The 27,409-nt window shown below is 41.1% G+C and overlaps 2 protein-coding genes, 1 long non-coding RNA gene and 2 other non-coding genes across 13 annotated transcripts in view; 1 reads left to right on the top strand and 4 right to left on the bottom strand.

The window, feature by feature from the left end:
* The window catches only part of SUPT16H (SPT16 homolog, facilitates chromatin remodeling subunit), a 35,996-nt gene extending 33,120 nt beyond the window's left edge, over positions 1–2,876 (bottom strand). The window contains exon 1 of the mRNA XM_020893329.2: positions 2,794–2,876. Coding sequence (XP_020748988.1) covers positions 2,794–2,859 — 66 coding nt within the window. The 5' untranslated portion in view covers positions 2,860–2,876. The remainder of the gene's footprint in view (positions 1–2,793) is intronic.
* An 825-nt stretch (positions 2,877–3,701) lies between these two features.
* LOC110137122 (uncharacterized) lies at positions 3,702–5,810 on the top strand. Its single transcript, XR_011488198.1, has 3 exons — positions 3,702–3,790; positions 3,879–3,962; positions 5,321–5,810. It is a non-coding gene; the product is annotated as an uncharacterized lncRNA (long non-coding RNA).
* Positions 4,087–27,409, bottom strand: part of CHD8 (chromodomain helicase DNA binding protein 8) — a 63,717-nt gene continuing 40,394 nt past the window's right edge. For 7 of the 9 annotated variants that reach the window (XM_070468884.1, XM_070468883.1, XM_070468887.1 and 4 more), the window contains 28 exons: positions 26,376–26,513; positions 25,860–25,981; positions 25,472–25,715; positions 24,352–24,528; positions 23,245–23,388; positions 22,816–23,071; positions 22,059–22,269; positions 21,613–21,808; positions 20,975–21,142; positions 20,585–20,764; positions 20,306–20,416; positions 19,764–19,960; positions 19,337–19,536; positions 19,076–19,256; positions 18,898–18,987; positions 18,342–18,445; positions 17,030–17,159; positions 13,939–14,014; positions 13,430–13,484; positions 13,056–13,263; positions 12,220–12,428; positions 11,407–12,126; positions 11,024–11,175; positions 9,731–10,033; positions 8,473–8,586; positions 8,135–8,314; positions 7,639–7,755; positions 4,087–5,064 (listed from right to left, as the gene is read on the bottom strand). In XM_070468884.1, coding sequence (XP_070324985.1) covers positions 4,498–5,064; positions 7,639–7,755; positions 8,135–8,314; positions 8,473–8,586; positions 9,731–10,033; positions 11,024–11,175; positions 11,407–12,126; positions 12,220–12,428; positions 13,056–13,263; positions 13,430–13,484; positions 13,939–14,014; positions 17,030–17,159; positions 18,342–18,445; positions 18,898–18,987; positions 19,076–19,256; positions 19,337–19,536; positions 19,764–19,960; positions 20,306–20,416; positions 20,585–20,764; positions 20,975–21,142; positions 21,613–21,808; positions 22,059–22,269; positions 22,816–23,071; positions 23,245–23,388; positions 24,352–24,528; positions 25,472–25,715; positions 25,860–25,981; positions 26,376–26,513 — 5,550 coding nt within the window. In that variant the 3' untranslated portion in view covers positions 4,087–4,497. The remainder of the gene's footprint in view (positions 5,065–7,638; positions 7,756–8,134; positions 8,315–8,472; positions 8,587–9,730; positions 10,034–11,023; positions 11,176–11,406; positions 12,127–12,219; positions 12,429–13,055; positions 13,264–13,429; positions 13,485–13,938; positions 14,015–17,029; positions 17,160–18,341; positions 18,446–18,897; positions 18,988–19,075; positions 19,257–19,336; positions 19,537–19,763; positions 19,961–20,305; positions 20,417–20,584; positions 20,765–20,974; positions 21,143–21,612; positions 21,809–22,058; positions 22,270–22,815; positions 23,072–23,244; positions 23,389–24,351; positions 24,529–25,471; positions 25,716–25,859; positions 25,982–26,375; positions 26,514–27,409) is intronic. The other 2 variants (XM_070468885.1, XM_070468886.1) reach the window with 2 other exon arrangements.
* Positions 8,783–8,891, bottom strand: LOC139035785 (small nucleolar RNA U6-53/MBII-28). The gene has a single exon (XR_011488497.1). It is a non-coding gene; the product is annotated as a small nucleolar RNA U6-53/MBII-28 (small nucleolar RNA).
* LOC139035784 (small nucleolar RNA U6-53/MBII-28) lies at positions 14,380–14,489 on the bottom strand. The gene has a single exon (XR_011488496.1). It is a non-coding gene; the product is annotated as a small nucleolar RNA U6-53/MBII-28 (small nucleolar RNA).

The raw sequence follows: 27,409 nt of genomic DNA, 5'->3' as shown, positions 1-27,409 counted from the left end.
GCATTCCACTGGAAAACAGCTACCATTCTGATTTTTTTATGGAATTCTTTTGGGTTAAAAGGCAGATGACTGAAGTCAAGGTTCACACAGAGCAGCATGTCCCAACAGTTAGGTCTCAAATGAGTTATAGGTGTGCTTGGATACAATCTCTCCTCAGTTCTCAAAGCAGCTGGGATCCCAGGATGGTGGGTAACCTCCCCACTTGTACCCTCATGAAATACTAATCCTATCACATGGTTAAAAACAATCACAGTCAAGAAAAGACTGGGAAGCTCTGAGTAAGGACCCGGTAAGCATAACACAGGGGAGAAGCTCATGCTCACGACCCACTGTCACCACCTAGGGGTCTCTAATGCAGAGACAGAAAGGTGCTGCAAGCTCTTCCTGCTGTAGCAGTTCATTTAAAAAAAAAGAGAGAGAGAGGCAGCACTACTAACCTCAAACGTCCGTAAAAAATACATTTCAGTCATGACAGGAGATCTCCTGTTTCATTTCTGACTGAACCCATTATCTTATCCCTAAAATGACACTATTCACTCAGGTATAAGGTTTAATGTTTGAGAAATTTCTACTCAAAAAAGGAAGGGTGTGATAATCCAACTCTTTCAGGGACATAGTTATGAAAATTGTAATTAAGAGATATATCTTACTTACAATAGCCTCACAAAATGTACCTTAAGGCCAATGTTCTAAGGGTATTTAAAACTTACAAGTGGGTGTGGAGCCTAAACTAGTTTTTTAGTTAATTTTTGTCTTCTTTGAAGATGGGAGTTGACAACACAAGGTTTGGGGTTTCTATAGTTAACTAGAAGTTATTCTTATTTCAAGGCCAATTTTCTTAACTCAAAAAAGGAATAAGTGTAGAAAAGCAAATATAGTTTGCACCTGTATATTTCACTATTTTCCTGCTGCACCTAAGAGGATAAGCAACCAGAACTTATTCCGGAAACTACGATAGCTGGTTAAGCAGGTCGAATGAAAGTGCTGTAACCTGGAAAACACAATGCAAAAAGCAATTTGACAGGTGGGGTCTAAGCACAGTTATTAAAACTTACAGTTATAAAAAGGCGGGAAGTCTATTCAAATAAGATTTTTCATAATGACATGACACAAATTTTGCTAAGTACATTTTTATATTGGCTTGTAACTTTGTAACATCAGTATCTTATCATTTAACATGCCCCTTTCAAATGATAAAAGGGCCAAGATAAATTTTAGTATTTGAGAAACAAACAAAAAAAATGGGGCCAATAACTTAACTTTCATGGATTTAAAGGCTGTCGTCGACATTGAGTTTACCAATGGGTCTCAAGTATTTCCCTAGTCTCATGCTTTGCATTTATCTACCATATGTATGGGAACTTTGAGCTCTAAATTAATTTTAGCTTCAAGGAATGGTCTAGATAGGGTTATGTGATCAACTTCTGAATCACTGGGCCTAGAAACAATCACTACAGCAAAGGTGTGTGACTTGGGGGGTCAATGAGTGGAAGAGCAGGTAATTGATTATTACTCATGTCACAGAACTTATTAATCGTCAGGAAATATCTGGGCATTTAGAAAAGTATTTCTAGTATGGATCATGTTCAAACTTTAAAACATGACAGTGAGAGAACTTATAAAAACATCTGGTAGAAATTAACCAATACAATTTTTTAAAGTAAATTTATGTTCAGCTTTTGTGTAGAATAGTCCTTAGGTTTGCTTATAAAATGCATAAAACCCATTTTATCTTTAATCATCTAATGCATTTATGCCCAAAAGATAAAACTTGCACAGGAATCTTTAGTATGAATGGTAGGAAAATGATCAATTTTAATAGCTTAGTTTCCAGTAGATCAGTTTCAAAGGCAATTTACAACGCTGAGGTCAGAACTGATCATTTCTGTCAGGACGCTCTTCAGGTTTTAAAACGCCCTCTTTAGCTTTATCTTCCCTGAATGACAACAGTTCAGAGATCATACATACTTCAGCTGGATAGCTCAGAAGACACCACAGGATGCAATCAAATGTTTGAACCGATAAATTACCATCACAAAAATAAAATTTTAATTGTGGACTTTTTCAAGCAATCAAAAATGCCCAATCCTTAGACTAGAAACTGTAACAACTCTCTTTCTAAACACGTGCCCTGGATCCTCAACCACGGAGAAAACTAATAAGGTTTTAGGCATCACATCGTTTTTCTGCATGACCAAAACCTGCAGGTTTTCAGCGTTAGATTTCTGTTACCCACGGCAGGGCCTAGAACAGGAGGCGGTTGCGCGTGAGCAGTTATGTCTTTTTTTAACTCCAGCAAGAGCCCCGCAAATGGTAAACGCCAAAAGCCCGATTCTCATCCTTCTGGCCCCTCCATCCATCCTTGACGAAATGGTTGTAATACTGGCGGGACCTGGGGCACAACACTCTGGTTCTGGAAGGACAGAGCGAGTGCGTGGGTGTGTGTGAACACTGCAGGAGGGGGCAGCAAGACGTGATCACGGAGTGGGAGGGAAGAATGATGATGCCTCTTCTAGGGCGGGAAGAAACTACGAGAGGTAGCTGTTATGCATGACGGGGGCAGGCACGCGGGGAAGATGGTGGTGGCCGCAGGGTAAGGAGATTACGGGGGGGATTCCCTGCTACTGGACGGCGCTTGCGGTCGCCTGCGGTGAATAATCCTGGAGCAACTAAATGGGCACGACCCTGAACCCAGGAATTCCTGACGAAAAGGGGGAAAAAGGCGCCGAGAAACGGGGTTATTATGGGATGGCAAAGGGGGGCTCCCTGGGGAAATTACGGGATCTATCTCACCCTCCAATTGCTGTACAGTCTCTTCACTCGTCGATAATAAGCGTCTTTGTCGAGAGTTACAGCCATAGCCACAGACGCCGCTTCTCCTCGGGTTCCGAGAATCACGCGAGGTCCCGGCTCCGCCACCCTCACTCGGCCCCGGAATCCCGCACTCTCCCAGTGACCCGGAAGTATCGACCTCAAAGATGCCCTTTCCGCTTCCGGGTCCCGGCAGCGATCGGGATTCTTTTTTTTAAAAAAATCCTTCCTCCGGAGGTTAGGGGGAGGTGAGGAAGGAAGAGTGGGGGAAGCAACAAAACGTGTAACGCAAGAAGAGTCCAGATTTTCGCGGGGTTTTCTTGTCAACTTAGCAACAGCCGCACGCGAGTCGACGTCATCACGTGATGCTCTGCTCCCGCTCTTAATCTCCCCGGGGCCGAGGTCTCCTGGAGCTCCGATTGCGTGTCGAGGAGGCGGCGGCGGCGGCTGGGGCTGGGCACTGAGGGGGCGGGAGCCCTAACGTGCCGGCCCCGCCCCACACAAACTGCCGCGCGCGAGTGCAGTGGCCCCACCCATAGGCAAAGGAAGGGGAAACGGAGAGCGGGATTTGGGGTGGGAGTGGGAAGCCTACAGCATAACTGGGTTTCTCACTCTCCTAGAAAATGTGGGGAAGCAAAAGCTTCCTGCCTCTCCAGGCCTGGACGGATCTTCCGTGCTAGGACGCTGGGTTAGGGGCTCCAGGCAGACAGGGAGCTCAAGCCGGTAAGAGGGAGCCCACCCTGCGGATAAGCTTAATTTAGGCTGGCGCAGCGGGGGAAGGACTTCGCCTTTGAAAGGGAAATTAAATGCCCAGGCTTCATTTGAGCGCTAGGACGGTAGGGGAGGGGTCATAGGAAACAAATGCGAGCCCGAGTCGTGACAGCATCCTTCCAGTCAGCCAGTCTCCTTGCCACAGTTCATGAAGTGACACCATTTTTACGGCTTCCCCGAAACAATTTCAGTTAATTCAAAACAAAATGTACGTGGGTCTTGATGGAAATTCTTCTTTCTCATCTCTTCGAGAACTTGGGATTTTGAATCTGGGAACATTTTGCTTACTATTTTAGCTTAGATCATTTGGCAAGGTGGAAAGCCTATGCTTATGTACAAGCTTTTCACGGAGTACGGATGACTTGTCTGCCCTATCCAAGGTAACTTCACACATTAAGTAACTTCACAATTTTAAGAAAGTGGTGTTGAAATTACCCATCATGAGCATCAACTGGTAATATTTATATTGGGTTTGAGCAAATATAGAACGAGGGAAGAGTGGGAAAGGATTAACTTAAATTTATTAATGCCAAGGGGAAGGAAGGTAACAGTTCCTGACCCTCCAGCTGTATCCACAGTTCGGTCAGGAACAGGCTCTGCCAGAGGCTAGTGCCAGCGCTACATAGTCTGTGGTTAATGGAGGTGTCTAGGGAGCGGTGAGCACATTGGCTGCTCTAGTCTCCTTTCCTTCCCCAGAACCGAGGAAGTAATGTATTATTTTAGGAGTTCCCCTACCCACCCAATCCTCTCAAATTTGGAAGCAATCAGGTACAAGTGTTCTTTTTCCTTTTCACCTCCTGGAGTCCTGGGTCTGTCTCCCCACATCTCCCCTGCCCCTCCCACTTTTCCATAGTCCAAGGGCCAGAGTAAAGGAAATACAGCAGCCACCCAAGCAATGGGGACCATGCTGGGTCTTCAGTCATCAGCATCTTCGCTGGAGTCTGAGTTGGCTGGCATCATAGGATCATCAATGAGTGAGAAGTCCCTTTCTGAGCTATCATAGCCCTGAGATAAATCATCATCATCATCTTCATCCTCATCGTCCTCATCCTCCTCAGGTTGCAGTGGTGGCAACCGCAAGGCAGTACCAGAGGTGGTAGTGGCTGGTGAAGAAGGGTAGCCAGTGGCTCTCAGGCCTGGATGGTGATGGTGGTGATGGTGGGGGTGGGGGTTGTGGTGGTGGTGATGAAGCATGGTGCTGGAGTCTACATGAGGGGATGATGCTGCACCACCCATCACAAATGGCATAAAAGGCAAAGATGCAGAAGTGGCACTGCTGTGACCCAGAGATGACACAGACTGCAGGCCACTACTGCTGTGTTGGAAGGTATTATGCAGAGACAGGGACCCAGTGCCTCCACCCTGCATCAGGGCCATCATCTTAGAAAGGTCTGGTCGCGTCCTTCGGGCCCGCTTCTTGCTGGTGTCAGGTGCAATAGGCCCTGGCAAAACCCGGTTCAACACAGTTTCAGCATGATGACCCTGGGAAGAAGGAACAGAAGATAGTCAAAGGAAGAAAAAACAAAAGAGAAGTCAACAGAGTCCTAGCTTGCAAATGCTTTTTCACTGAACTGTCTTTAGGAGGGGCAAAGTAAGTATAGTCCAACGAGACTTGATGGTAATGGGGACGAGGTAAAGCTGGATGTAGCAGGTTGAAACATTATGATGCTGAAGCTAAATGCAAACATTTGACACCGACACTCATCTGAACCAGAGCTTTGATTTTTTTCCCACGCAGGAGGAGAAGGGGACAACAGAGGATGAGATGGCTGGATGGCATCGCCAACTTGACAGACATGAGTTTGTGTAAACTCCGGGAGTTGATGATGGACAGGGAGGCCTGGTGTGCTGCAATTCATGGGGTTTCAAAGAGTCAGACATGACTGAGCAACTGAACTGAACACGATACCTTTACTCTGGCCAACCATTTCAAAATTGCTTACTTTTGTTAATAAGAAGCCTGAGTAAGACAATGAATGAATCAGTACTTGTACAGTATGCTCTCCTGATGGCAGATTGTTCACATGAGCTTACCATGTGAAGGACAGCACACCATACTGACATATACAATATTATCCTTCATTATTGCATCAGAATGGGGTAAACTCAAGACAGACCAGATTGAGAGTCTGGATGTCTAGAACACCAAAAAGACTACGGGGTAGCTCCTTAGCAAATTTACTAAAATACTTTTTTCTGCACTATAATAAACTTACATATCTGCTGAATTTTGAATTGCTTCATGTAAATGGGCTCACTATAAATTCTGGTTAAGTTCACTTAACCAGAAGCTGGAACATTACTAGACCTAAGTACAATACTGAGTAAACTGGCATTAAACTCAGACAGTTACAAACATCTCAATACTTAATTTTTTATGCTTTTAAAATGTAACTATAACTACCAGGGCTTCCCTGGTAGCTCAGATGGTAAATAATCTGCCTGCAATGCAGGAGACCCAGGTTTGATCCTCTAGGTCAGGAAGAACCCCCAGAGAAGGGAATGGCAACCCACTCCAGTATTTTTGCCTGGAAAAATCCTGTGGACAGAGGAGCCTGGCAGGCTAGTTCATGGGGTCAAAGAGAGTCGGACATGACTGAGCAACTAACACACTTTCACATAACAGCACCAAATCATATTAGGATGCAATAATAATACAGTGCTGGATACATATCAATTTTTCAGTAAGAATACTGTACTAATCACATAATTTTCTGTGATTTGCTATGATCTTTTTCTTTCTTAGAGTTAACAACTGATTATAAAGAAGAGCAAAAGTACTTGAGGTAAAAACAGGTAATGGTGGAGAAAAAGCCTTCTTTACAGGCTGCTCTATAATGTTAAATTCAACACAGAGACGGTATCAGCCTTCTTGCCATCAGCCTCCCATATCAACCACTCACCTTATACCCTTGGGCCCATGGAGGATAAGAGAGAAAAATAAAACATTCTTCCATGGCAACAATCTTTCACCCAGTATAAAAACAATAAGCCTTATAAATTCACCTCACAAATAAATACATATTATGGGCAAAACAATGTTCTCAGAATTTGTTAAATGCAAACGTTAGATATTTTTCATTTGGGAATTTTGTTAAAAGATAAACCACTATATATATATGTGTGTGTGTATATATATATCTATACCACATACATATAAAGACGTATATAGAAGATCAAAAAGGGAATGATTAGATAAAGTGAGTATACAAAGTATTAATCCATTTAAGTGTTTACCAAACCCTGATTTATAGGTTTATATTTACACAACTATTGTCCAAAGTAAGGCAAACATAGCCAAGAGAAACTTTTGCAATTATATTTTTGATGGAAAGGATTATGGGTTCTTAATCCACCAAATCTATAACCACATAAAAGTATAAGCACACTTGAAAATCATGGAATAACATAATGACCAAAATTGTTGTTATCAACTATAGAACATGATTTCCTGTCTTTTTCCATTACTGGCATATTATTAATGATTCTCAACATCGTCTATGTTGAAAAGCCTATTGAGACATGGCTGTTTTAATAGGTTCCAAATCACTTCCTGAGGGGGGCTGTGCTGTGCAGCTCTGCAGCTTCCCCCATCATGTACTGAACCCCAGGCCCTCAGCAGTGAAAGTGCAGAGAGTCCTAACCACTGGACTGCGAGAGAATTTCCCAAATCACTTCTAAAATATAAAACTTTTAAGAGATTATCTGCTCCCAAACCTTCAGTTTTTCAGGATGTACAAATTGAAAAAGTTAAAAGGATTTGCCAAAAATCCCTTAGTCAGTAGAAGAACAGGATAAAGCACTGAATTTTCTAACATGTCTTACTAATTCCTACATTTTAATATGCTTGAAGTGCTAAAGTTAGCTTTTAGAACTTCATGCTCTTCTAGAGATGAGGATACTACAGGACTATAAAAATATCAATAAAAATATTATGATTTCTTTGCGAACTGAGGATAAATTTTCTCAAACACGGGAAAAAAAGATAAACATTAAATGATTTCTCTAGTCATATCTAGTATGAGAACAGAGTGGTAATATCTTAGTTTCACTCACCTTTTTTCCATTCCTAGAGTTAGCTGTCTGTACTGGTTCTATTCCCAAACAGTTCAATTCTGCCTTATTATTTTTTTTATATCTCTGCCATTTCTGTTTTCTGCGATCCTCCATATACTACAAGAGAAAAGTTGCAGTTATCCTAAAAGAATAAAACTTCTCTGGAGTAATTATTAAGATACTAGTGTCTATTCTGACCATAAATGCTTATTGTGTGAATAAAGGATTAATCCTAGTGGAAAACTGCCATTAAGCAGACTTCTCCAAAAAAATTAGGTGATTATATACTAGTTCAGTGCCTAGCATTTAGTTTAACAAGTACGAGAACATTATTTTGATCCTCACAACAACTCTGTGAAATAGGAAGACTGAGTATAATTACTCTTATTTTGCCGATGCAGAAACAATGACATAATATGGCATGCTTCTTCCTTCTCACACAGCTTAACTATCAAGGGAATGACTTTAAATTTTGCTGGATGGAACTGCCACTCACCGCTAGAAATCGGGGATCGACAGCAAACTCTGGATGACCCTGTAACCACATCTCCAGTTCAGCCCGGCGAGGGGCATCCTCACCCACGAGCAAAGTACCATCCACCTTATTGATGACAGGGATCCGGGTCTCCAGGTCCACATCAAGGTGATTAGGCTCTTCCATGCACTCCACCTCCAGCTGCAAACCCAGAATCCACCCCCATGAGCACATACTCTTCTTATGAGTAGGGAGGGAGGGGTCAGAGCCAATGGTAGCCATAAAATAGTATCTTCTACTCCCTCAATCCCAACTGCCTTTATCTAATCATCATGTTAAAGACTTTCTCTACCACTTACCTCAACTAGCTTCTTTCTGTTCCCTTTCTTCTTATGAAAAAGAGGATGTCCATCTCCCATTACTCCATTAGCCATCAACTTGTGCTTTTGGAATGTTAACTTCAATCCTTCCTCCTAGAAAGACACCCGCCCACCCAAGACATCACATAGCATGTTTTTAAAATAAAGATTAACTTAAGAGGGAATTAAGTAAGGGTCATCCTCTGGTTCAATGATGGTGAGAAGGAAGGCCATCTGACTAATAGGTACAAACTAGAAATACAATAAGACATATATTTTTCCTTAGAAAGAGTTCATTTCTTGACTCAGTGCCCCTCAGGTTGATTTAAGAGAAGTAGAATTTATCTCAGTAACACCCAATGCAGGGAAAAATCCCCTACCTGGTGTCTCAGAATTAGCATGGCAATTCATCACAGGGGCAAAATTCTGATATTCCTGTCATGTAACTAAGACATTTTTCTTGTTGAGTACTTAATGACCACCTGCTAGGGTTCATTAGGGAAGAGCATAAGGAAAAATAAAATTTTCCATCCATTTCCCAAACAATACTGACTTAATTTCAGTAGGAATAATTTATTTTTAACTTAATAAAGCCCATAACACTTTAGTATCATTTTACTAGCTTTTCCACAACTTGATTTCAATTTTTAAAAACTAGGTTTCTAGGATCTACAAGCAAGCCACTCAGAAGAACCCTTTTAATCTAGCCACTAGGAGATGCAAGGGCTTCCCTGGTAGCTCAGCTGGTAAACAATCCACCTGCAATGCAGGAGACCCTGGTTCGATTCCTGGCTTGGGAAGATCCCCTGGAGAAGGGATAGGCTACCCACTCCAGTATTCTTGGGACTTCCCTAGTGGCTCAGATGGTAAAGAATCCACCTGCAGTGTGGGAGACCTGGGTTCTATCCCTGGGTTGGGAAGATCCCCTGAAAGAGGGCATGGCAACCCACCCCAGTATTCTTGCCTGGAGAATCCCTAAGGGCAGAGGAGCCTGGCGGGCTACAGTCTATTAGGTCACAGAGTCGGAGACGACTGAGTGACTAAGCACACACAGGAGATACAAGTCAACATAAGATCCCTTCCTTTACTTTAGTGACTTTTCCTCAGCAGATCCTTGTGAGCTCTAATTTTTTTTTCCCTTCTCATTTTTAAGGTTAGCTGACCAAATGAGCTTAATATTAATGTTATGGTCATAAAACTAGTTAACAAGAATTACAGCCTCCTTCCTCACTTCCCAGTGCCTAAATGCTCAGCTTACATCTTTGATCTGAACCGTAAACTCTTTCTCATCCATGCCTCGGCGAAGTCTGGTGAACTGAGCAGCGGCTGTGGTGACTGCAGACACTTCCTCCTCTGCCATGGAAGCTGCGCTGCTACTGCGTGGTGTGGGGACTGGAGAGTCACCATATTCTCCCGGAGTCAACGAGGGACTGTCCAGCAAGTGGTTGCCTGGCCCCAAAATTCCTCCTGTTACCACTTCCTGGCTCCGGCGACTAGAAGGCCACTTCCCTGAGAGTACAGCCTGGCAGACGAGGTCAATACGGTTTATCAGGACACGATCCTGAGTGGGGGAAAAAGAAATCAATTAGTCATGTGATCCTGTGACAAGTAATAATGCCATCATTAACAAGATAAGTAAAAATTATATGTCAAAAATGACGGAGGTAAGAGTATCAGATCCCAAAGTCAACTGGTAAGAGCTTCATGAAAAAACATGTACCACTAAACATAATCAAAGAAACCTAGAACCATCTACTTGTTCTCTGTGTATGTCACTCTTTTTAGAATTTTTTCATTGGAGGATAATTACTTTATAGTATTGTGACAGTTTCTGCCATACATTGGTAAGAATCAGCCACAGGTCTATGTCCCCTCCGTCTTAAATTGCCCTCCCACCTCCCTCCCCACTCTACCCTCTAGGTTGTCACAGAGCACTGGCTTTGGGTTTCCTGCATCATACAGCAAATTCCCACTGGCTCTCTATTTTATAGTAATGTATGTTAACTAGTGTTTCAACACTAGTCTCTCAAGTCACCCCACTCTCTCCCTTCCTGACTGTGACCAAAAGTCTGTTCTTCATGTCTGTGTCTCCATTGCTGCACTGGAAATAATTTCATTAGTTCCATCTTTCTAGATTTCATATATGTGTTAATATACGGTATTTGTCTTTCTCTTTCTGATTTATTTCACTTTGTACAACAGGCTCTAGGTTCATCCACCTCATTAGAAATGACTCAACTCTGTTACTTTCTATGGATGAGTAATATTCCATTGTATATATGTAGCACAACTTCTTTATCCATTCATCTGTTGGTGGACATCTAGGTTGCTTCCATGTCCTAGCTATTGTAAATAGTGCTGCAATGAACACTGGGAAACAAGTGTCTTTTTTCAGTTATGGTTTCCTGAGGGTATATGCCCAGTAGTGGGATTGCTGGTTCATATGATAGTCTTAATCCTAGTTTTTTAAAAGAATCTCCATATTGTTCTCCATAGTGGCTATATCACACTATATTTTCAGACTCAACATGTCCAATAATGAGGCTGTTACCTTGGGCCACTCAGAAGCTCTCTGTCTTTCTTGTAGCAGCAGAAGCTCAGGGGTCATTTGTTCTCCATCTTCATTTGGGAATCCATCTTGGGACATAGGGAGGGACAGGAGACTCTCTTCATCATAGAGCTTTGAGCGGGACTGGTCAGCAGCTAGGGATCGAGCACACAGTACATGTGAGCAAAGGTGGAAGAATAAAGTTACATAGGAATGGTATTATATGGACTTTAAATAAAGGCCCTAAGAGTAACAGATCTCTTCTGATATTCTATCAAATTAAAATCTGAATCTTAGAAAATGCATTTAGAAAAGAAGGGAGACGCGGTGGGGGGGGGGGGGGGGGAATGGGAAAGACGGCCAACAAGCCTGTTACATGCACTCACTTAGCTTCTCTTCCTTCTCGTCCTCACTCTCATCAGTGCTGGAGCTGGAGCTGGATGAGGATGAGGAAGAAGAGGATGATGGTGACAGCTTGCTCAAGTCCAGCTCAGAGTCTGAATCATCCTCATCCTCCAGTTTGACTGGTGGAACACTTCGGGAGACCAGAGGGGTAGTATCAGAGGGGGCTACTCGCATCTCATAGTCTTGTGGGGTTGGTCGGCTCCTGGCCACCACCTCATGCTCTAGCTTTAAAGTCAGACTCTCCAGACTGGGGACCTGGGCAGCTGTCTCCTCAGGTGGCTTTTCAACAGGAGCATCTGGGCGCAGGGGCAGCGGTGAGGCAGTGCGCGAGGTGTACTGCTGGTGGAGCAGTGGAGTAGAGCAGCGTGACAGGGATGGAGCTGGTGCTCCTGCCTGATGGTTCTGCATATAATTCATACGGGCAGCCAGGAAAGAAAAGTCTGGGTCCTGCATGATGTTGCAGTCTGTTTGGCTCACCCCGTGGCGGGCTGCCCCTCGTAGAAGCTCCCCGTCATGCCGAATGGGCTCCCACCACTTAGGCAATTCAGGACCTGGAGGCTGACATAATGCCAGCCGATCTTCCAAAAGAGGGTGGCATAAAACTTGTTCCCGTAAGCGCCGAAGCAATTCAATACGGTAGAGAGTCCGTGAGGCCCTTTCCTCAGTGATGGGCTCAATAAACAGATTAGGGTCCGGGGGTTCTGCAAGAGATAAGGGTAGAAGAAGAAATGAACCAAGAACTGGTTCTGTCACAATCCATGCCCACTCACGCAAGACTCTTCAGTCTTGCTTACCATCTCCAGCTGCTGGGGGAAGGCGGCACACTTGGCGGCACATGGCCACAAAGCCATGGAAATACTTGGTAAGGCTTTCATCTGTCTTTTTGTCCAATCGGGCAAAAGTACGGAAGCGATCCCAATGGAACTGCATGGTATCAGGGTCATACTCCACACCAAAGGTAGAAACCACTCGATAGAAATCAGTTTGCTCACGCCTTGTCCATCTACAAAGGGAAGACGAATAAGGCAATAGTGATCAGAACACAAGGAGTGGTTACTTCTTAGTATAGCTTAGAATATCTGAACACAACACAAATGAAAGTTGGCTGGGGGTGGGGGTGGGGGTTGGGCAGCTCCCAAAGAGCAGAAGAGGTAGTCTATAACAAGGGATAATTTAAGAATTAGCAAGCTAAAGGAGGAAAATGATGCAAAAAACTCAGTGAGGATGACTATGTACAAGACCTTCCCAGGACTTATGGTTAAGTATGGTTTTACAGGGGTTAAGTATGGGTTGCAGGGGTATAACAAAGGCCAAAAAGGTGGTCCCTCTCTGAAAAGTGAAAGTGTTAGTTGCTCAGTCATGTCCAACTCTTTGCGACCCCACAGACTGTAGCCCTCCATGCTCCTCAGTCGATGGAATTCTCCAGACAAGAATACTAGAGTGGGTAGCCATTCCCTTCTCCAGGGGATCTTCCCGACCCAGGGATCAAACCCAGGTCTCCTGCACTGTAAGAAGATTCTTTACCGTCTGAGCCACCAGGGATGCCATAATCCTTCCTAAGATGTTCAATATAGGGCCCATAGTTGAAGAGAGGTTTACAGCTTAGTCCAAACTCCCAGTCACATTTTACCGTTGCTGTTTCTCCCGCCGTGCAATTTCTTTTAGCTTGAAGGCTGCCTCACAACGTCGCCTTCTCCGATCCCCACGTTCTGCAGCCTCTATCTTCATCTGTTCTCTCTTGTAGCTGCGCTGATAGGCTGTTACTAGGCGCCGAAGCCTAGCTGTCAAAGCAGAGCCTGGAGGCCAGAATAGATGGCCTGGCTGTTGGGTCACCTGGGCTGTGGGAAGCAAAGTAGAATAAACAGCAAGTACAGGAAAGATAGAAGAGATAACACTGGTATTTCAACCCACCCAAAGGCAAAGCTCTCAGAAATTCCAGTAAAGGAGAGACTTCGGTCAATTTCCCAATTCCATCAACCTGTACAAGTTGACTTAGAAGTTTACCTTCATCTCCATCTATCACTGAGATCTCTTCATCCATCATCATCAAGGGATCACCCTAGAGGAGATCCACCCCGCAGGATGGAGAGAGGAGGAAAAGGGGGTAAAATTGGCACTCTGAAATCACGTGTGTGTGTCCTTTTATGGCATCAAGGTATCAAGATATTTTTTAATGAAAGGAACCCTCACAGAAAGCTGAAAGCAATCAATTAAAACAGTAAGAAAATATAACCTGAAAAATCAGTTCTTATCAATGTCTTGAAGACAATGAGACTCAGGAATTAAGTAGTCCAATAATATACTTCATTGTCCAGCTTAGGTCCCACCTCCTCCACAAAAGCATCCCTGACCTCCCCTAGCTGGTGTTACAATCCTTTCCATTAATACTTTGTATTCTTGAATGGTACTTTTCATTTTGTATTATAAATTAATCAGTATACTTCATGATTCAGGGAATTGGAAAATACTATTTAGTAATACAGAAAAGCTAGACTCAAATGAGAATTCCTCACCTCATCATCTTGGTCCTTTGGGGGACCCTGGAGTGGTTTGTATTCAGGATCTTCACAGTCTTTATCAAAGTCAACCCTAAAATTATCCAGAGGTATGAGAAAACAACAAAATTGAGTTCTAAACTGCTTGAATTTAAAATGAAACACTCTGACCAGCACATTTCCTTTTTCTTAATAGCTTTTTATTATTTAACCAATTTTCCTCCTCCGTTCCAACTAGTATCTACTTTTATTATTTCATTGGAATGAATGATCTATGCCTTCTTATTTTTACTACTTTGCTCTACTGAACAAAAGGATATTACATGATTTGCAATAAATAAATCTAATTTCCTCTGTGGGTCCTACACTAGGCAAATTGAGGTTGTGATCATCAAAGAAAAACCTTTTAATCATAAAGAACTGGGAGGGTATTCATGAACTAAGCCAAATATTTCACATGCCCCTCAGGTTTCCACATGAGAAGTTTTGTTAAACTCACTGGCACCCAAACCAGGGAAACACTGCCCTAGCTGGTGGCTCAGTATTAGCATGGCAACTCATCACTGAGGCATGCACTCAGGCAAAGTAGACACCTTTATGTGTCAGCTGCCACGGAAGATGATAGACCAAGGCTAAAGTTTCCTGAGGCTCTATCACATAGGTGGCATGGGGCTGCTGCACGGCTACTATCTTTCAAGAGAAGCAGTTATCCTCTCCACTACTGTAGCTGAAAGCACTGCACAGAAAACTGAAGAGAACATCAAATAAGCCATTTGGGAGTAATTTTCCCCCTTAGTTGCACTGTATGACAATGTATGGTTTCAGGCCAATTTATGGAGACCTTTCTGCTGGTCGCACTGTTTGTTAAGAATTTATCATGTGTGGGGAACAGTCTCTCAGAGCTATCTGAGATGCTGCCTCCCAGGCTGTAGTCCTCATTTTGCCCCAAATAAAACTTAACTCACAACTTTCAAGTTGTACATCTTTTTTAGTCGACAGTTATGGAGACCAACGAAGCGACCCAGAGTGGACTTCCTTCCTTTGACTGGACTCCACGAGGAACTGGAGCTTTGGTACCAGCAAGTGGCCCCTTGCACCCATCAGCCTCCTCAGGGAATGCAGATGAATTTGGGATTTATAAAAAGGACTTTTGAATAAATACCAGTTTCTGAACTGGGTAAAGATTCTAATGAAAACCCTGATGACTTCACAAAGGTTGACAAAAGGACTGAAAGAACTGGTGAATATGCTTATAACTTTTATGTTTTCTATCTGAAAAATTACTTATTTGAATCTGTGTTTTCCAGCAGGAAGAAAAACTTCCCCTCAAACTAATTATGACTAATTTGATAACATTATATTTTATAAACAAATTGAAACATTTATGTTTTCTCTCTATTTGAACCCTCCGGAGATTGGAAACTCTTAGTTTCCAGTAACTTTATCAGATAAGTTAGGAAGGTTATCTCACTAACAGGTACAGAAATCTGAAGGAACTTGAAGGAAGGAGAATTCCTTGAGCAGGGAGGAATTCACTTAGATCTGTTAGGCAAAATCTGTGATGAACCTTTGGCATGACTTTCCTAGCCCTAAAATGTTTTATTTTAAAAGTTCAGTCTGAGGGACTTCCTTGGTGGTCCAGTGGCTAAGACTCTGACCTCCCAGTGCTGGGGGCCTGGGTTCGATCCCTGGTCAGGGAACTAGATCCTGCATGCCAAAACTAAAAGAGGCCATGTGCTGCAACTAAGACCCAGCACAGTCAAATAAATAAATAAATATTAAAAAATAAATAAAAGTTCAGTCTGAGACTTTTATAGTATCAGCAAAGCAAAAAAGTTTATCATCAATTATGGTTTTATATAAATCATCAGGCCAAGTTTATTGTGACCAGACCTATATTACAAAAAAGTCTTAATTTGGTTATATTTGGTAAAAATGACAGTGATTTTAGACAGAAAAAGATGTTTCAATGAATGTTAAATCCCAGTTTGTTAATGGAGGTCTGTATCTACTAAGACTCATTTCCTGGATAGTTCTTTGTTGTTAGGGTATATTAATGTAAAATTTAATTGCATTATTAAAGGACACTCTAGGGTTGTTTCTGAAGCTTATCTTAGTAATCTCTCTTTGGATGAAGATCAGATGCCTTACACATGACCTGCAATCAAGACTGGAATAAGACATAATTTAAGGAACTGTTTCCAACCTGGATAGAAGGACCTTTCCATCAGGTACTCTTAACTAGCTCATGCCCAGTGAAATTGAAGGGAAGTGGACTCTTGGATTAACTCCCACTTCCAAAGGCTCCTAAGCTGGACTGGTCTACAGAGAGGTCTACTGGCCTCAAACTCACCTTAAAACAGTGCTCAAACTGAGGAAACTACACTACACTAGGATGAGAAGAAGATGACAACAGAAGTAGACAGCTTGACCAAGATGCTGATCTGAATTTTATGATCATTTATAACATTTTCTTTATTCTTTGGGCCTACGCCTATCAGTCACATGTTTTCTGTTATGGACATGATTCTATGCTAGTTTAAAACTCAATCCAGTTGTTGGGTTGTGGCTAATAACCTGTGCCTAGTCTTTCTGGGTTACCTGTTCTCTAGGTGGATTTCTGTTCTTTAAGGCTCTGATTGGATACCTCCTAGGAAATTTATTTTAGGTGAGTGGTCAGTAGTAACTTGTGTGTGCCTTCAATGGAGTTGGAGGATGTAATTGACTATATCTAAGCCTTAACAACTTTCGTAAGCTTTAAATGATAGTAACTGGACTATTTGCCTATTGAATTCTGTCTCTATGGTAAGAAAGGCAGTGCTATGTAACTGCAAGGCCCTTGACACCTCACAACATCTCATCGTCTGTGCTACAATTCAAACTGAATGCTGTATTTTCATACCTGATTAATCCTTTAATGTGACACATTTGAACCACATGAAAAATTAAATTTCTGCTTTATTCAAAAAAAAAAAAATTTATCATGTGTGAGTATAACCACCATTAGGAATCCCAATGGATTTAGTCAAGGCTAGAGTTCTTAGCACAAGCAACAAATATCCTTTGTAATGTAGATACAGCTTTAAGAGAACTAAACATCAATACTTACCCTTCCACTATGTCAGAAAAATTATCCAACACGCGATGTTCTGCTGCAATTGCTTTGTCATCTGGTCGGCCAGCCTTTTCCAAGAAGCATAAGGCTGGGTCTGCCCTCATAGTATTATATTTTTCATAGCCTTGAAGAAAAACAGCCATAATTTAAAGAAAATCAGAGACTCACTTTGCTTTTATGCTTACTTCATATGCTGCTGGAATAAAAAGTGGGCTACTCTGCTCATAGTGTAAAGTACTCTGAAAATGTTAATTTGGACAGCTGTTGGGTTATATTAAGATATTTAGTATTTCCACTCCAATTTAGAGTCATAAAGAGTTTTATCACCAGTTACTGAAAATAGGAATTTAATCAGTGTGTACAGAGAATGGTGACAGATTTATATAGCCATTTAACGGGTAATTTTTTAATCATCATTCTTACTACACAGGTGAGGAAATTTTAAAAGTCCAATAATTTAGAGCTAGGTAATGCATTTTCAAATAAAGAATAAGAAATTTGTATCTGCAAACAGGCACTCTGAATAGTGGATGAATGATGAATGTACTTCAGGATGTTTGGACCCTTCTAAAGCCTCTGCACCTCACAAGTAAATCTAAGACTACAAATGCTCACAGTTTTTCTCATCCAATTAAACTTGTCAAAAAGGTGAATTAAGTGCCATTACTTTTATTTTATAGAAGTAAACAGAAAAGTATATTAAAAAAAGAAATAATCTTCCAATTCACTAAGTCACTAGACTGGAAGTTAGCACTTACTGCTTTTAATGTGTGGAATTTGTGATTAGGCAAGACTGAAAAGGGAGTCTTCTCCCTTTTTTTACTCTACTTCAGACCAGTTTTTTCCACTGGCTAAAAAAAATTTTTTAATTTTTCTTTCACTCAAACAGGGCTATTCACACCTACATAAGATAAGCACTGAATATTTAGACAAACAAGATGCTATACAAGCAGAACATTTTCAGCAAGCCACAGGAAAGCTATGCAAAGTAAACATGTTTATTAATAACAAGAGTAGACATGCATCATCTCCCCTGATTGCAAATCTTAACTTGGACACCACTGCATACAGACTGGTAGTAACTGATTAATCACAGAACAGATGGGAGACACCCTACCTTGCGATTTAACTATCCATCTGGTCTTTCCTGACCATCTATTTATAGGAACTAACAGCTCTGCTCTATATTTCTGAGAACTAGTTTACCATTCAAACATAATTATTGGTCTTGAGTACTTTGCAAAATATTCCACCTGTAGACAAAACTCTCTAACAGGAAAAGAACAGACTAACAGCAGACACCTACCATGCTTAAAGACTCCAATGAGCAGGGACTTATCAGCCTCACTGTCCCACCATGTTGTTGGAACCTCCAGCTGATCCACTACTGGGAACCATATGTCAATCTCACTGAAGGTATCAGAGGCAGAGTCAGCACAGCAATGCATGAAATAAAAGCAAACAATCTTTGGAAAGATTGTTACAGGTATCTTCTTTTCTCTATTAATTTACATAGTCCTACATCTGCCTATTTTCTTCTACTGGTATCAAGAACAGTTGTCCCCCGGTATCCGTAAGGGATTCGTTCCACCCCAGATACCAAAATCCACTGATGTTCAAACCCCTTATATAAGATGAATCATTCAGTGAATACAGCTGGCTCTTGATATCCATGGATTTGATCAACTGTGGATCAAAAGGATGCAAAACCCAGGAATACAAAAGGCCAACTGCATAGGACTGAAGACCTGATACACAGATTTTAATTATCAGGTATCCCAGAGATAGTTAAGAGTGAAATAAGTAAACTAATCTATTCTGGTATAAGGCACAGCATAAAGAAAAATACAGCATAACTTTACCTGGCAATTGCACCCCCTAACACCTTCTCTGCCTGGTCTCCAATAACCTCCTGTCTCAGATAATATAGCATTCGTACCCGCAACAGCACCCTAGAAGGGAGAGAGGAAGAACTGGTTCAGTAATAGTGCAGAAAGCTTGAGGTGGAAAATGCTTTCGTCTGCTAAATTCCATCCTTACTTGTTACACTGATGTTTCAAGTGCTTCTTATAACTTTCATCTTGAAACAGGGTATCAGGGTTATATTTCCGGATCCAATCTGCCTTATGGATATCAAAAGTGCTTTGTGACTTTACTTTTTTCCCCTTGCGTCCACGAGGCACAGGGATAGACAGACCTGGGGAAGGGGAAACATCGAAGACTTGGATTGAGAAAAACCCTTGGACCTGAAAAGGATTAGGTAACCTACAGAAAGACAAAAAGCAAAGACGTGATAATCACCTGAGTGATTCTGCAATTCTTTTGTCTTGCCATTTTCAGCAGGGCTAATCAAGTCCCAAATGAAGCCTTTGATATTTTCGTCCCCACGATAATGTAAGAGACAGTACACGAGGATGGCCCGGCAAATTGTTTCCACATCTCTTTCAGTCATCCGTCGCTTGAAGCGTCCATGAGACAGTATATCTCGCCATCGTCCCCAACTACAAAAAAAAAGCAATCATATGGATATTTTCCTAGGGACCCCAGTCCCTCAAATTCACACTTCCCAAATGGTGGGAGACAAGACAAAAAGATCTTGGGAAAACATGGTAACAGAATCAATTTTTCCCCATTATCCCCTCTTTGATCATAGCTTCCAATTTAAAAAGCGAACGAGATGTCTATCAGGATGGAGATGCACTACCTTTGAGGCAAGGTGGGGTCTTACCCATATACCAGGAGGTGCTTTTCCACCCGAAAACAGTCAGTGCGCCCATAGGTATGATGACGGTCATGTCGGCGAGAGCGTGGTCGCTCATCGTCTTCACTTTCCAAATCAGAGAATTCCACTAGGTCATCATCTTTCAGAGTGCTGAAGTGGCGGGTCTGTTTTCGTACTCTAGGTGTGTCAATCACCAAGTTATTCTATGCAGGAAACAGAAGGAGAAGTAACTCTTTTCACAATATAATCATGGGAAAGGAATTAAAGATAGTCAGACTGAAATAGCCTTGCATGTAATAATTTGTAGATACTCAAAGACAGATTCTTTTTTGGACATGCAAGATAATCTACAGGGACTCAGGAAGCAAACTTAAGTGGTAGTTATCTAAGTATTTTTTAGTGGCCCTCTATGTAGAAAGCTTTCACAATGGCCTTTGATATACCATTGTAAGACAAAGTCAGCACTGAAGGATCAGAGTAGTTGTAAAGACTCCAGAAAGTAATGTGTTTCCTGCCACATTTCCTCCTTGAAGGAAGAGGAAGCTCACCTTGCTATTGAGTAGATCCATGTCCAGGTCAGCCTTTTTGGCCCACTTTTGCCAAAAGTTTGGGTCATCCAGAGAAATATCAGTCCTATTTTCAGAAGCCACAAAGCTTGCCTAATGAGGAAGAAAGAAATAGTAAAGTTGACTACACCACATTTTTGAGTAAATATAATAAATATAATATATTTTCAGTATATTTTAAAACTATATTTTTAAAAAATATTAAATTCTAGAGATTTCTGTCTCTCTGTGCTAAAAGCCTCTAGCACCGACAGAACATACCTTGGCAAAGGTAGAACCCTTTCCTTCAGATTCAATGGTGATGGTAGTGGTTCGTCTTAACAAGATCTGGTCAATGTCCTCTTCACAAAACTTGGAGCCCTCATCATCTTCCTCCATTATGGCTGCATAAGCTCCTTTCCGTAAGAGATCTTCAATCTCCTTCTTAGAGAACTGTTGGATCTACAAAATCCAATAAAAAGGTGAAAAAAAAAAATCAGAGAATATTATCTAACCATGTCATGATATTTTATTATATTTTAAAAAATAATCATTGAGAATCCAAACAAGGGGTCAGGTTCCCATACAAAAAGCAGCTTTAGCCAAGTAGCTTTTGCCTCCCTTCATCACCATGACCTACTAAAAATATAGCTAAAAATTAACAAGACTCACTCCAGTAATGTTGCCATCCCGACCACTCATGGACTGAAGCACAGCTTTATCCAATCCCAACTTGAGGCTAGCCTTATCAAACATCTCCCTCTCGTAAGAATTACGAGTGATGAGACGGTACACCTTCACAGCTTTGCTCTGCCCAATTCGATGACAACGTGCTTGAGCCTGGTTTTAACAAATGGAAGGAAGGGAAAAGTTAACAACATTAGAGGGGATGGGGAGGAGAAGGATTCAAAATACTGATTTATATTTATAAAACAGCCATGAGATCAACTCAAAATCAGAAGTCAATTTCAAGATGAAATTACTGCCCCATCATCCAGACCAGGTGTCAGCAAATCCTGGTCACCAATTTCTAGAAATAAAGTTTTTGCTGAAACACAGTTCTACCCATTCATTTATATTTGCTTATAGATGTTTTTTGTAGTATAAGAGCAGAGGAGAACAGTTACAACAGAGACTGATTTGCACGGCCTAAAATATTAACTACCTGCCCTGTATAGAAAAAGTCTGATGACCTAACTAATTAAACAATTCCAGACTCTAGAAAAGATAAGACTTTCTAAGAGATCTTGATCCTGCTGCAAAACCTCTCAGGTTAGGTGATTAGTCCCTAAGACAATGATTTCCTCTACCTGCAGGTCATTTTGGGGATTCCAGTCTGAATCAAAGATGATGCAAGTATCAGCAGCTGTTAGATTAATGCCAAGTCCACCAGCCCGGGTGCATAGCAGAAAGACAAATCGGTCCGAGTCAGGCTTGCTAAATCGGTCAATAGCAGCTTGCCGAAGGTTGCCTCTAACTCGCCCATCAATACGCTCATATAAGTACCTGCATGAGAATCACAGGAAAAAAGTTTAATCAGCTGAGCAGAAAAAGAGAACAAAAAAGCAGGCTGGGATCAATACCAGTATCCCTGTATCGCTAGTTCACCAAAAATTTTATCAGAAAGTTGAGAGTGACAGTCTTGAATACTTCTCTTAGCCCAGTCCTGGTCAACTTTAGTTAAACTCACGCCTCCCACTTTTTGCAGTTTTATAAGTACAAAGTAAACAGGCGAGGAATGACTTTTTTTTCTCACCTTCTCTGGATTAGATAATCCTCTAGGATATCTAGGCAGCGTACCATCTGGGAAAAGATCAGAACCTTATGGCCACCAGCTTTAAGTTTTGGAAGTAACTTGTCAATAAGAACCAATTTGCCAGCTGAACGAACCATGGCCTGCAAGTGGAAGTCATGAGGTATGATATGGCAAGCTTCTCGAAACTCTGTTAGGATTTTTTCTTCTGCACCTGCCAAAAGAAAAATCAGACCTGATGGTGAGATCCAGAGAAACACAGAAAGGCTGCAGTTTATTTAACTGAGATAAGGAAGCAAAGAAAAGAAAATAACCTGACTTGATATCAATATTACTTGAAAACAGAATTTCAGCAACCCCCAAACCCTAAAATATCCTCAATTTTGTTAATACAAAATATTCCACATTAGTCAGGCTTAAGAATTGGGTAAAACATGTAAATATGTGGACAAGGACTAGAATAGTACATGAAAACCACTGTTACCACCATACTGCCATCCAAAATGGAAACAGCAACATAGAATATCAGTGAAGACAGAACAGAATTCTTAACAGCAAATCCTTTTTAACTTTGGAGACTATGCAGAGTCAAAGGGTCAGAAAGAACAAGAGGAAGACGTTCTACTTGAGAATGGTTTTAAAGAGAAATCCCCTCTATTTCCAAACTAGGAAGGATCAGCCAATGCACCTATTGTTTCTGAGGAAACCACTTAGTAATCAAAGTAACACAGAAATCCAGGTGCTTCAGGAGTTCTCTCACCATTGATGAGATAGGGGTGGTTGCAGCATTTGCGCAACTCCATCATCGTGTTGAGTAGATTTGGCATGTTAGTATGACCTGCCCCTTTGGAAAGAAAGGAGAAATTCTTCTCCAAAATAGCCCGGTAGTACTTCTTCTGAATGTTGGTTAGCTCTACTTCAATAATGGTCTCCTGTTTGGGTGCCAGGTTCTTTTCAACATCTTCTTTGAGTCTTCTCAGCATCATTGGTTTGAGAATGGCCTGTAGCTTTTGAACCTGTAACCAACACAGAGGAAAAAATAGTAACATGAGGACAAACATTCTCACATTAGATGGAAACATATGTTTCCATATGTCATGGATACTGTCATGGATATCCATGACAGTAGATATCTGCCTAGTACAAATTTTTTTATTCTGCATTAGTATCGCAACAGACAACTTCCTACCTGTTCTTCTGTTTTGAGATCCCCAAAGTCTTTGAGGAATTCTGATTCTGATGGAAACTGTGATGGTTCCAAGAAATGAAGCAAGCTAAACAGTTCCTCCACAGTATTTTGCAATGGTGTTCCTGTGAGCAGCACTTTGTGCTCCTAGAAATGGAGAATACAGAAGAATGATAAAACTCAAAAAGACTTCTGGAGTTTTCCATCAAGTATATAAGTATAGTTTCCATTTCTTTAACTGTAAAATTATGGAAATGGACCAGATTACTCTTACTTGCTGCCTCTTTTGATAAACATGAAATACTCAAGAATATTCTTGATATTATTTAACATATTAATTTCTTAAATATTATAAGGCAATAAAGAAATATTTAGAACATGTTTTTTCCAATTAAATATGCCTCTCCACACTCAAGTCCCCATGGATATCCATTAATATGTCTCCCTCTAAGAAATGTACCTGTGCGGGATTAAATATGGCCATTGATTTTTGGTAGTTCCTCCTATCAAGATTCACCACTTGAACATGGTCGTGACTTATAACTTGCTCTGACAATGAGAATGTAGCAGAAGTGGGTACCATGTGAGTTTCAGAGCCTCAAAGGCCTTGCCTTCCACCTTTACCCTCTTGGAACACTACTCTGACTCTACCAGGTACAGAAGCAAAGTCTGGCCACAGAGGGGCGACAGACCACATGGAAGATGGCCCAGCCAACAACCAGTACCAGCTGTCAGCTGCAGCTGTATTACTGACTCCAGACAAGACCACTGAAAGAATGAGATCACTGAGCCCAGCCCAAGTTGCTCAGTTAGAGAGTCATGATAAACACAGTTGTTTTAAGTCACTAGGTTTTTGGACATTTTGTTATGCAGAAATAGGTAACTCATTTAACATCCCACCTCTTCAACCAATTGAGAACCACTAACCCACAATCATCTTCTACTTCTAAAATTTATATGAATTTCATGACTTTCAGGCTACCATTCCCATAGGCCATACCCACCACCCAATACCAAGATTCTGATTCTTCTCTATGAAATTAATTCACATGGAATTAGGATTACTTAATTCTAGGTGTTTCTGGCCACAAGTCAGTGAGAGGAACTCACCAGGTCCATGTGCTTGAGACTATCAAGCAGCTTGCAATTACGGTTCTTTAGTCGATGGGCCTCATCAATGATGACGCACCGCCATTCAATCTCACGAAGCTCAGGACAGTCTGACAAAATCATCTCAAAAGTGGTGATCAAGGCATCAAACTTGTATGCACCTGGGATGAGGCGCCCCTAAACATGAAGGCAATAAAGTCAGAAAAGGCCTAAAATGTACCTAAATGAGAAGCTCTTCTGGACTACATATTCTGCATTTTATATTTAGGCAGGCTTAATAGAAAACACAAATTGCACCACCACCCACCTCTGCCACTGTTCATATTCCTGATAAACAGTGTCAAATCACTGAATCACTGCCTCCTCAACACACTCAGCTTCTTGGGAAAATCACAGACCCTACTGAAAGAAGCTGGACATTCTTGACTCTGCTATATGCCTACCTCATGTATTTCAGCCCTACATCTTCTGTTGGTAAACACTAAAATCCACAAATGTTGAGCACTGCTGAAACACACAAGATAAAACTAAAAGTGAAACAGCTAATGTAGTATGTGGTAATATTGGTTACTATCTAAAAATGGACAAAAGAATCCAATTATCTTAACAAAATTAAGAGCAACAAAATATGACTTGAATAAACTTGGGTTTCATAGAAATAAAAATGGGCAACTAATGGTAGGAAAAAAATTCAAAATTCAATGTTAAGAAACTTCCCAAACTTACATAGAAAAAAGAACTAATCTTGATGAAAACTTCAGCAGACTTAAAAAAAAAAAAAGGAAGAAATGTCTTATGTTCATCATTTTATGGATCAAGGAAATAAAAGTAGCTAAATGAATTTCATTCTGGAAAATTATTTCTTGATGAAAACTAATCAATGCTGGCAAAACTCTATTTAAAATGTGTATATTCATAAATAAAGTCAGAATTTCCAAGGGATCAAAATGTTCACTGGATCAAAATAGCAAAGTCGAAAAAGTATCCTGCATAAAGTAGACAACACCACGTAACATCACAGAGTCTCAATAAAAGTCTTTGACTCATATAAAAGCTTCTAAAATACCAGGTACTTTGGCCTATTCTCTAAGCCATAACATTTGCATTAGATACAACTCACCCGTGAATCTTTGCAGTACATTTCATATTGTTGTATCATCTGCCGGCTGGCCAGACTGCCATGGTAGACAATAGTGTTCATCTCTGTCCATGTGTTGAATTCCCGCTCCCAGTTAGTAATTGTGGACAGTGGGGCAATGACCAGGAAGGGGCCATGGATACCCACATTATATACTTCCTGCAAGAAGGCAATGGACTGAATGGTTTTGCCCAATCCCATCTCATCAGCCAGGATGCAGTTCTGCCTGCCAATTCATCACAAAAAGAGAAAAGCATGTCAAAAGAGATCATCTTATAAAAAGTACATAAAATGAACCTGTTTCTACAGAAAACAAATAAAAATAATCCCAGACTAAGCGTATATCTTGTGGTCCCACTCTTTTCTTTACCTGTTATACCAATTAAAGAGCAGCCAGTTGACCCCTTCCAACTGATATTCCCGTAACTGGTTTCTGTTTTTATACTCATGTGACAACTCCAACTTCTTCCAGGCACTTGCCTGCGGACGATTCTAAAAAGTAAGAAATTTGAATAAATGGGGTGGAGGCACTAACAAAATTAGGTAAACTTACTAGGTAGATCTAATAGGTGAAATCAATTCAAAGACATTATTGCTTGGATTAAACATGCTAAATATATTCAAATTCATGACTTCACAATGACACTTTAATAACAAAAAAAGAAAGAAAAAACCCACTGAGCCACCAAGGAAGTCCAAGAACACTGGAGTGGATAGTCTATTCCTTCTCCAGCGGATCTTCCCAACCCAGGAATCAAACTGGGGTGTCCTGAATTGCAAGCGGTTTCTTTACCAACTGAGCTATCAGGAAAGCCCAAACTCTATATAGAGGAAAATTAAATCATTCCCTATATGGACTTTACACTCTAAATGCAGATGTACTTACCACCCTTTTGAGTTCTGGGTGCCTTGACTGGATGCGTTTAAATTCTCGAATCTTGCCCTCATCAACATCCTCTTTGAGCTCCCAGGTACTATCCTCGTAGGGCAGAGAGCACCATTTCACCAGGTAGTAAATTACAGGCTAGGGGAGAAGAAGCCAGAGCTTTAATGAAATGCTGTGTTCTCTGCTGTGATTTGAAGATTAAGAATTTGACTAAGTGTCAACACCTAAAAAGGTGCCAAAAAAAGTCAGGCTGAAAACACCTGCTATAGGCTCACCTGCAGATGCACTGTACTATTTGTGCCTTTGATCATGCTTCCAAACAACTTATCAGAATCTAAAAGTGAAATTTCTACCCAGCACTATCTAGGATACTAACCACTGAAACATTAGGCTCACCAACCAAGCAGATTAAAAAAAAAAATTCTATATTGTGTTGAATTAGATTGAAATTAGAAGATATGGTAGCCCCGTTCCATACTATCCTCCTGGCACCAAATATAATAACAGTGGAAGCAAGGCTGCTTTTAGAAGTGAGAAACAGGTTAAATCCATAGGAACAAAGCAGGGCTGAAACTATTGGGCTTCTGAGTTCCTGGAGCTCTGAATGCAGGTGCTAGTTCAAAGAGCAGTCACATGAGAAAAAGAGCAGTCATATGGTGGTAAAGAGATTTCCCTGTGAGTCCCAGGAACCTAGGAGATAACCACAAGAGGTATCACTGAAGAGAGGTAAGAGTGGAAAGGGAATGCTGAAGCTCCAATCACACTGCTATGCTCTATGCAGGCATTCTAGTGGTAATATGGCTCCTATTCTCAGGACTTAAGATGACTCCTGACTTGACTGCATTTTCATTTTGGGTTTATACGAAGCAAGAAGAATTAGACTAGGCCTAGTGTAATCACCATGAAATCTCTAAAAATCAACTGACAGAATACTCCTTAAAATAGCCAGCAAGAAGTGTGAAGATGCAAGTGTTTAAGAGAGAGATCATGGAAAAACTAGAACCTATGTAATTTCTCTTTTTCTTTATTGTAGT

Source organism: Odocoileus virginianus, chromosome 6 (genome assembly GCF_023699985.2).
Source record: "Odocoileus virginianus isolate 20LAN1187 ecotype Illinois chromosome 6, Ovbor_1.2, whole genome shotgun sequence".
NCBI lineage: Eukaryota > Metazoa > Chordata > Mammalia > Artiodactyla > Cervidae > Odocoileus > Odocoileus virginianus.
Note: the sequence above shows the minus strand (reverse complement) of the source record. Positions and strands in the feature narration are given on the sequence as shown.